The sequence below is a fragment of the Megascapheus bottae genome, chromosome 21 (assembly GCF_031878675.1).
Source record: "Megascapheus bottae isolate mThoBot1 chromosome 21, mThoBot2.hap1, whole genome shotgun sequence".
NCBI classification, from domain to species: domain Eukaryota; kingdom Metazoa; phylum Chordata; class Mammalia; order Rodentia; family Geomyidae; genus Megascapheus; species Megascapheus bottae.
The window spans coordinates 28,852,105-28,862,208 of NC_143529.1; the positions used below are offsets into that span (position 1 = coordinate 28,852,105).

The 10,104-nt window shown below is 42.3% G+C and overlaps 1 protein-coding gene across 1 annotated transcript; it reads left to right on the top strand.

Moving 5' to 3' along the window:
• The first annotated feature begins 4,229 nt into the window (after positions 1–4,229).
• Positions 4,230–9,872, top strand: Mrpl44 (mitochondrial ribosomal protein L44). The gene is made up of 4 exons (XM_090354401.1): positions 4,230–4,542; positions 5,095–5,563; positions 6,594–6,772; positions 9,156–9,872. The coding sequence occupies exons 1-4, from the start codon at positions 4,235–4,237 to the stop codon at positions 9,358–9,360; spliced, it is 1,161 nt and encodes a 386-aa protein (XP_090210527.1). The 5' UTR covers positions 4,230–4,234; the 3' UTR covers positions 9,361–9,872.
• Positions 9,873–10,104: the final 232 nt, after the last annotated feature.

Sequence of the window (10,104 nt, forward strand, 5' to 3'; positions counted from 1 at the left end):
GGCTTTGTGACAAATCACTTCCAACTCAGCTTTAAGCAACCAGTACTTCTGACCTTACATAGTTCCCAAAGGGCAAGGATTTGGAGCAGAATAGCTGGTTATGCTGCCTCAAGGTCTCTGATGAGGTTGCACTTAAGGTGTTGGCCAGGCAGGGTAGGAGAATCCACTTTCCTCATGGCTCTCTCACGGGGTTGATAGCAGCTGGCCTTAGTTTACTCATCATGTGAGCCTCTCCACATGCTTTCCTCTGCATCATCAAAACACAGCACTGGGATTTCCCATGGGAACAGGCTCCAAGAAATACAAGACCAAAATGGTCATGTTCATGATAGTGAACTTGATTACTGAACCTCAGAAGCAATATAACATCTGCTGACATTCATTGTTGACAGAAGCCAAAGTTAATAGAAATTAGATGGGGAGTATAAAAAAATGTAACTCCCAGGAGGTGGGAGCCAAACTCCTTTATACCACACAAGGAAATTTTTCACATCCATAATTACAAATTGTTATTTGTATCAGAATTATAATAACACTGACACATGGAAGTGTTTTCTGTAATGAAGTTCATGAAGCCAGTTTAACATCTTTACCAATACTCTACATAGCCACAGATAAAACCTATTTCTGTTTTGATTTTTACATTGCTTATTTACTACATTTCCATGAGTCTCGTTCTCACATATAACAAGATTTTATTCATTATCCAGGCTTAGTGGGCTTACCAAGGCTTTTTTGCTAATTTATTTTGTGGTCAGAAGTTTTTTTTTCTTGGATATTATATCTACTCAGTCAAATATCCTAAGGCTGGACTCTACAGATGTACTTGGATGTGGAAGATTTAAACTCTCTCAATAGTTAACAGCTCCATTTTAAAAATTAACAGTTTTAACTATAGCCAGATTTACAGGATTAATTTTTACTTCATTTTTCCTTATGAGTTGGGTTACTGACCACTATTTTGCATCTGTTCCTTAGCTAACATGAGATCATTGTCAGGAACATCAAGTGGGTCTGAATCACCCAATTGTCCAGGTTCCAAGGAACATTCCCAGACTCATTTGGTCCATGACATCACAGACATGATCACTTTCCCATGCTTCTCATCTCTGCCTGTGGTCTAGCTTGGGTTAATAATTTTGCATGGCCTGTCAATGATTTATAGATACTCAAAAGGCAGAAAAAGGTTTCGCCATGGATGGTCCAGGCAGAACCTGACCTTACTAACTTTGTTGTTCTTTGTGCTTCCATTTAATGTGTGCCAACTGTCCATATGGTTGCTCAACAACTATGCAATTGATATCCCTGGGGTCAAAACACAAAGGGCTAAAGTGGACTCTCATGTACTCGCCTCTTCTTCTTCTTAAATGTGTCTCTGTCCACCTTTCATCTGACCTTGGCTCTCTGAAACCTAGAAGCATTGTTGGTATTTGTTAGCTCTGATCAAATTAGGGCTAATGGCAGGTTGGAGGAAAATAGGGTACTTACAAAGTAGAAAATAATCACATTGGCTTTTCTCCTCCCTTAAGGTTTTTTTTTTTTGAGCCAAAAGGACCCTGGAACCCTGTAGTGTTTTTACTTTCATTGAACTGAATGAAATTTTGAAAGCAAGTTTATTGTATTTAATATATTTAATATGCCCACATATTAAGCTTTATGTCCTAGACTGTAGATTTATTAAGAGAGGGAAGAACCCTTAGAAATGGAATGGTCTTAAGCTCATTAAGAAATGTTGAGAGCATCATTGGGGTCATATCCTCAAAAGGAATTGTGAGATCCTAGGTCATTCACAGTTTTTCATGTGCCAGCCATGTGCTGCTATTCTCATGGCCATGATATAAGCATCATCAGCATCCCAGGACTAAAACCAGTGGGTCTGACCATGGATTGAAACTTCTTAAACTGTGAGCCAACATCAGTATTTCCTCATTTTCTATAATTTTAACAGAAAGCTAACAATTTAATTCCTGAGCTTTGTGAAGTACAGTAGAGAAATAAACTGCTCGAGACCCTGTCTTTTTTATTTGCGCATCATAGTCATCGTTGTAATAATGAGAAATACTACCACTATAGAAGTACCCGACTTTAAGTTAATAGAATCAAGCTTTAGCAAGTTTTATTCTCCCAATAAATGGAATATTGCAGAAATAAACATTTGCTGTGCCTTAAAAAAAAACCCGTTTTCTGAGCCAGACATTGGTGGATCATGCCTGTAATGCTAGCTATGCAGGAGGCTGATATCTGAGGATTGCAGTTTAAAGCCAGCCAGGGCAGAAAGTCTCTGTGAGACTCTCATCTCCAAAAACCAGAAGTGGTGCTGTGGCTTAAGTGGTAGAGTGCTAGCCTTGAGCACAAAGAAGCTCAAAGACAGTGCCTAGGCCCCAAGTTCAAGCCCCACAACTAGCAAAATAAATATAAATAAATAAATAAATAAACAAACAAACATTTCGTTTTCTGGTCAATATCCTATGAAGCTCTGGAACTTTACATATAGTATAATGCAAAGGCCAGAAATCCATTGGTTCATTTTATCATAGGTTCTCCCTTCCCAGTGGAAACTCCTTCATGGGTTAAGATTAGGTCATTTATACTTTCTGTCTTGAAGAGCTAAGTTAAGAAACTCAAAATGAGCTATACAGTTCTGGAGTTGAAGATTCTTTAGCTCAGTAGTAAGGTACATTGTTTTGTGTTTCAGGAAAATGAATGTAGGCTCATTCTATCTGGGGCAGAGAGAGAGGGGAAGAGGGAGAGGGAGAAGGAGAGAGGGGGTGAGGAGAGACCAAGCATGGTTGATAAGCAGTAACAGGAAGAAGTGGTAAGATAGCTAGCTACCTGCTAGGGAACACAAGAGTTGAATACAAAATTTAAAAACTAGACAAAAGGTGTTTGTGAAAATAAGAAGACTTAGTGATACAGGGCTTTGATCTGAGTGAGAGTGGGGGTATCATTGCCTTCCAGTAGGGAACACAGACACAGGGCCTAGATGATCAGCAGTCACTCAGCACTGGGCAGTGAGCAAGCCTCCCTGCTTCTAAAACTTAAACTATGCTTGGATGATAAGCAGTATCATGAGAATTTAGGGCCCAAGGCCGAAACCTTTGAGTCTCAGAGATAACATCTTAGGATTACTTGCACAATTTACAATAAAGAGGAAAGTAATAGTTGTGGTCAAAAGAAACATTTAATTAATTCACCATGACAAGCTTTAGGAAGAGGGAAAGTGTGCATTGCAGCCTGTCTCTGTACAGTCAGTTGCCTTAGGTTTAAATAGAAGAAAGATTGGGGGCGATGGGAGAAAGGTATGCATAATTATAAAACATCCCAATCATATATATGTTTCACTTGTTAGAGATGGAGGACAGAGATGGTCCAGTTGGTTTTGTTTGGGTTGTATAGATGCAGCCAGATCAATCCTGTATTTTTGGAACTCAAGGTGATGCAGGAGAGAGACTCAGTGCAGAGTGAAGGAGATGGAACATGGAGGCCAAGCTTGTATCCAGGTTTAAGTTAACTCAGAGCCTGGAGTAAAAGGAGTCAGTGCTTTTCAACAAAATCTGCTAAGACATTTCTAAACAAGATGGAGATGAAGAAGGAAACAGAGTTACTCAATTACACTGTTAAGATTTTCATGTGTTTGTCCCCTGGTTGTTTCCACCAATGCTTTAACATATATACTGTCAAATCATTTTTAAATACAGATTTCCATGTTAGTCAAGGCAACCCCTTTATGAATCTAGGACTGGAGAGAGTAAGACTTGTAGGCTGTGCCAGGTAAAACGTAAAACTAAGCAGATATTTGCTTAACTAGTGCCTGGATTGCTACTCTGGACCTTAGATACTAAATAGAAAGTAATATTTTCTTATTTCATCATTTTAGTGTTTTCTTCACCCTGAAATTCTTTTGTCATAATTTCATGAGAAGAAACAACAGTGCAACCGATTATTATCATCTATTGTGCCAGTCCTGGGACTGGGAGTTTTTCACTGAAGGCTACTCAGTGCCCTACCACCTGAACCTCGGCTCAACTTTTGGCATTTTGGTGGCACAGCTGGCTTATCCCCCCATCTCAGTCTCCTGAGTGTCTAGGATTACACGGTGGAGACTCCTGCGTCCGACTAAGTAACTTCTGATGGTTTCTGTACTCAGGTTTCCCTCCAAGTCCGGACGTCTAAAGCTGATGGGGAAAAAAAATGAGCAGCACTGGCGCATGCGCAATGGGACCTGCCCCCGCAAATGTCCCGCCCCCTAGGCGCAGCTCCGCCTCCGGCCTCTGTCCATCCAGCCCACCGGAAGAGGACCCTGTGTTCCTGTGACACCCGTCCGGTCGACTTCCTTCCGCCCTTCAGTGCGTCCTTCTCTGCCATGGCGTCCTCGTTGGTGAGGCTGGCCCGGCAGGGGCCTCGCTACCTCGTGGCTCCGGCTGCCCCCATCTTCGTCCCGCCGATCCGGAGACTGCCGAAAGACTTCCGTATCGCTGTCCGCTTCCAGAAGGAGTTGGAGCGACGGCGCCTGCTGCGCTGGCCGCCGCCGCCAGTGCGCCGGTAAGAGCCCCAGCCGTGGGGTCCGGGCGGTCAGGGCGGTCCGGGTCCCGCGCTGCGCTGGGGTCCGTGGCTTCGTTCCGCGGCCTGAGTCCGGAGCCCGCGCGCCCCCGAGGAAAGAGCGCATCGCCTGCGCCCCCCCTCCCCAGCCCTCGAGTCCGCACAGTCTTTCTAGAGGAAAGTGGCGGTCTGAGTGTTGTGGCCCTGTCTCGTAATCCCTGGGTATTCCCTGAGCGCGGGGTCGGGCGCACAGCATTGCAGAATGAGAGAGACAGGGGGAGTGCAGGCGAGGGAGAGCGAGGTGGGGGGGCGGGGTGGAGGGAAGAAATAAGAGCCTACTGTTTGGCCTAGTGGTAGAGTGCTTGCCTCGCATGCACGAAGACTCAGGTTCGATTCCTCGGTACCGCGTACGTAAGAAAAAAAAGTCGGAAGTGGTGCTGAGGCTCCAGTGGTAGAGCTTTTAGCCTTAAGAAGCTCTCATTTCCTATGTGCAATTTAAGAAAATGACAGGAAATAACATGTTCTCATTACCATCTCTTCTGTGTATATCTTCAGTTCAGAGAAACCCAACTGGGATTACCAGGCTGAAATCCAAGCTTTTGGACACCGCCTACAGGAAACTTTTTCCATAGATCTTCTCAAAACCGCCTTTGTGAACAGCTGCTATATTGAAAGTGAAGAGGCAAAACGGCAGAAACTTGGGCTTGAGAAAGAAGCTGTTCCTCTGAATCTTAAAGATAACAAAGAACTGTGTGAACAAGGCATGTCATTTTCACAAACCTGCCTCACACAGTTTCTTGAAAACGAGTTCCCAGACTTGCCTGCTGAAGGCATCAAGAGTCTAGTTGACTTTCTTACTGGGGAGGAAGTGGTGTGTCATGTGGCAAGGAATCTGGCTGTGGAGCAGTTAACCCTGAGTGCTGATTTTCCAGTCCCTCCACTTGTATTGCAACGGACTTTCTTTGCTGTGATTGGAGCCCTGCTCCAGAGCAGTGGACCTGAAAGGACTGCACTCTTCATCAGGGTGGGTGATTGTTAATTCCATATGCTTGGACATGCATCGACAAAGGAAACATTTATGAATCACCTTGACAGTGAAGTTTCTTCTCCTAACAAGTTTTTTTTCTTTTTTTTTTTTTTGCCAGTCCTGGGGCTTGAACTCAGAGCCTGAGCACTGTCCTTGGGCTTTCTCAAGGCTAGAGCTCTACCACTTGAGCCATAGCACCATTACCAGCTTTTTTCTATGTATGTCATACCGAGGAATCGAACCCAGGTCTTTGTACATACTAGGCAAGCACTCTACTACTAGGCCAAACTCCCGGCCCCAATTTTTTTTTCTTAATGGTACAGCCTTAGTTATACCATTTGTCTTTTTCTAGGCTGTGATTGTAAGTCATGTCATCTTTAGCTGTGCATCCTAGGGCCAAGGATAATACCTGTGTGGTAGTTAATAGATGCTTAGTGAGAGTCAGAAGTGAGGTCAACACTGCTAGGGTGTAGGCTAACAAACATTACTCCTGTAACAGGCTGTATGGAGGTTAAGAAGGAAATATAAAATATATCTTGGAACTATATATTCTTAATACACTAAATAAAACAACAGCTTTCAAGCTGGGCACAAGAGGTATGCATCTATAGTCCTAGCTTTCAAGGAACTGATGCAGGAGGTAGACAGATTTTCACGTTAGTGATGTTTACATTTGTCTTAAATTTTTCACAATGTTTTTCTGTGAAAAAATGTATTTTGAGCCTGGTACCAGTAGCTCACACCTGTAATCTTAGCACTCAGGAGGCTGAGATCTGAGGATCATGGTTTGAAGCCAACCTGGACGAGAAACCCTGTAAGACTCTTATCTCACATTAAGCTCCAGAAAAGCCGAAGTTGAGCTATGGCCCAACTGGTAGAGCCCTAACCTTGAGAAAAAAAAAAAAAAATCGCAGGGACAACACCTGGGCTCTGATTTCAAGCCCCAGGACTGGCATCAAAGAAAAACAAGTACTTTTGAACTCTGGCTTTTAGGTTCTTTGCACTTACTTGATTGTACACATTGCAGGACTTCCTAATTACTCAGATGACTGGAAAGGAGCTCTTCGAGATGTGGCATATAGTAAATCCCATGGGACTGCTGGTGGAAGAGCTGAAGAAGAGAAACATGTCCACTCCAGAACCCAGGCTCACCCGCCAGTCAGGAAGCACCACAGCTTTGCCAGTGTATTTTGTTGGCTTATTCTGGTTAGTAAAAACTCAGTCTTCATTTCATAACTTTGATTGGAAGCCTTAAAAAATAGACCCTAGTTAGTAAAATATATATTTTTTAAAAATCTGCTTATCCATGATGACCTATTCTCTACCTACTTGCCTTTCTGTCACTCTTAGGAGAGTGGTGCTGTGGCTCAAATGGTAGAGCTTTATCCTTGAGAAAGCCCACAGACAGTGCTCAGTCCCTGAGTTCAAGGCCCAGGACTGGGGGGAAAAAAAAAGAATGTGCAGATCAACTCATGTGGACAGCTTTTAAGTTTTGTTGGAAAGAACTTGAGCTGCTTCAAATTTATGTGTGAGACTGGTAAACACATTTTTATTAGCAGTTTCTGTAGTGTTATCAGCAGCTTGTGCACTACTGGCAGAAGAAAAAAAAATCTGAGAAATATTGGCAGAATACCAGGAATCTTTATAAACATTTCATATCCTCTGATTTGATATTTCTACTTTTGATTATCTTAAGATTATAAAAACAAATTTGTGAATCATTTTACCTCTTGTATCTCATGCCTCAAACAGTTCCTGAGGCAATGTTGGTAGGTAAATATATTGTTGAATTATAAAAACCTGCAAGTAAGTTTGGTGTCCAGTTGGGGAAAAGGTCATATGCTTATGCTGCAGTTGACTATGGCTACATTACAGGTGATTTTATTTTCACGGAACTCTTAGTGGCATTCAGAAATTTGAGAGCATTTTCACTTTAAAAAAAAAAAAGAAAAGAAAAGGCTGCACACCAGTGGTACACACCTGCAATCCTAGCTACTCTGGGCAAAAAGCAAGGGAGACCCCTATCGACCAGTAGCTGAATAGCCGGGCATGGTGCTGACCTGGTAATCCAAAATAAGGGAGAGGTGTAGGTAGGAGAACGATAGTCTAGGCCAGCTCTATCAGAAATATGAGACCTTCTTTGAAAATAAGTGAAGCAAAATGGGATGACGGTGATGTTTAAATGGTAGGCTGCCCGCTTAGCAAGTAGGAGTTCCTGAATTCAAATCCCAGTACCTCCAAGAAAAAAAGTATGAAGTACTTTAGGCTGAGGACATGACTGAAATGATAAGAGTGCCTGCTTAGCAAGGACAAAAGTTCATTCCCAGTTCCCTTCAATGAACATAACAAACCAAAACCCAGCAGCAGTAGTTTGCCATTTGCCATACTGTTATCACCATCGAGTAGCTTTTTCCCCAAGATATTTATATAATGGCTGATTGAAAAATGATCTGATACAATGTCAGCATCATTGGACAGAAGCTGATACATCTTCTGGACTTTTAAGTTTACTTGGGGATTGCTTCCATTCCTGTATATGTATACTTTTCAAAAAATTAAACACTGGGGGAACCTTTGTTTCATTGAATGTGATTGTTAATTGGGGACTGGTAGCTCATGCCTGTAGCCCTAGCTACTCAGAAGTCTAAGATTAGAAGGGTCATCCAGGGTTTATCCAGCTTGGACAGGAAATTCTGTATCTAATTAATCATCAAAAGGCTGGGCTGGAGCTGTGACTCAAATGGTAGAACACTGAGCAGTCTTTGTTCTTTCTTCAAGGCTTTCCTCTACCACTTGAACCATAGCACCACTTCCAGGTTTTCTATGTATGTGGTACTGAGGAATCGAACCCAGGTCTTTGTGCATGCTAGGCAAGCCTGCTACCTCTAGGCTAACCTGGCCCCTGTATGGAGTTTTTTTTGCTCATGTCGTTTCACTTCTTAGTTTGCTTCTGGTCCTTTTAGCTTTTAGGAAAGTTTATATTGACTCCGTGTGACTGAGGAAGCTGCTGTGCATGAACACTCCCAGTTTACTTCTTTGAGTTGCATGTAGGAAATTTTAGGTCAGGAAGTTTCCAGAAACTAGATGTAATGGGTGTATAGCAAAGCACATGTATAACATGCACATTTGCTTCCTTGGAGGGATGTTTTTGCATTTTTAAGGTAGCTACTAAATAGAGTAATAACATACCAATACAGCAGAGGAATTTGTTTTCTTTTTATCTGTTTTTAATGTAACACAAAGCCAGTATGAGTGCTGGCTCACGGTTTCCTCACTGCTTTGGGGGAATAAATTAGAGTACCATATATGTGTAGAATATTTCAAAATACGGATCCAGGAACAGCTCCCAGGCCCAGAGTTCAAGTCCCATGACAGACAAGTAAAAAATAATGGCCCAATAAGTTATTAAATATTTCTGTGGAAATGTGTTTGTCAACTTATGTATAAGATGAACTGACAACAAAATTGGTTGAATTCCTAAGATGTTTCTCATGCATGTGCTTCTGATGGTGTGTTTGTGCTGAGGCTGTTTGTGCTCCCTGTGTGCTGTCGTGTGATGTCACTTAAGAACTGTTTGCTGTCTTTCTAGTGACAAGAAGTTGCTTGCAGAAGGCCCTGGAGAGACAGTGCTGGTGGCAGAGGAAGAAGCTGCTCGTGTGGCACTTAGAAAACTCTATGGCTTCACAGAGAATAGAAGGCCCTGGAACTACTCCACGCCCAAAGAGAACTGGAAAGCAGAGCTGAGCTACACAGCCAGAGAGGCAGCCGGACACAGCAGCCTGAGTACTGTGTGAACAGAGTGGACTTGTTGGCTGTGAACCCAGACAAACTTCAGCTCTGCACTGCAATCCTAATGTCAAGTCTGTTCATGTGGTCACGGGAGTAGGCTGTGTAGTTGCTCTTACTCTTCTTTTTTTTTTTTTTTTTTTTTTTTTCTCCCCCAAAGCTGACCTTTTTTGTTTTTGCCAGTACTGGGCTTGAGCTCAGGGCCTGAGCATTATCCTTGGACTTTTTCAAGGCTAAAGCTCTGCCATTTGAGCCCACAGCATCACTTCTGGCTTTATTCTATGTGTGTGGTACCAAGGAATCGAACCTAAATCTTCATGCATGCTAGGCAAGTACTCTACCACTAGGCCAAACTCCTGGCCCTATTTTGTTTTTTTAATATAGTTCTCCCAAGAAGTTTTCTTCTATCAAGATTTGTACAGTTAAGTGTATTTTTCCCCCCTCTAATTTTCAGTTATAGATATATGTATGCCACATGTGAAGTCTGCCATAGTGTCAATAAAAAGTTACTCTTTCTGTTCGTGTTACATTGCAGTTTATGTTCACAGGGCAGAAGGATGGCATACTTCTGCTTCTTTAGTCCAACTTTTAACTGGAATAGTAATGTTACGATATTTTTAGAAACATGAGGTACAAGTCACTTTTTGTATGATTTCTCTAGTGTGGGTTTAAAACTAATTTGTATTTCTAATATAATACATTTCTTTATTTCTTTCTTAGGGGAGAGCAGGAGAAGGCTTAGTTCAGGTGTT

What these genes read in the sequence shown, in the direction of transcription:
- Mrpl44 (XM_090354401.1), top strand. Translation starts at nt 4,235, where the DNA reads ATGTCCCGCCCCCTAGGCGCAGCTCCGCCTCCGGCCTCTGTCCATCCA. An exon ending in CCGCCGCCGCCAGTGCGCCG is followed by an intron (nt 4,543 to 5,094) that starts GTAAGAGCCCCA and finishes GTATATCTTCAG; the next exon opens with TTCAGAGAAACCCAACTGGG. An exon ending in GGACTGCACTCTTCATCAGG is followed by an intron (nt 5,564 to 6,593) that starts GTGGGTGATTGT and finishes TACACATTGCAG; the next exon opens with GACTTCCTAATTACTCAGAT.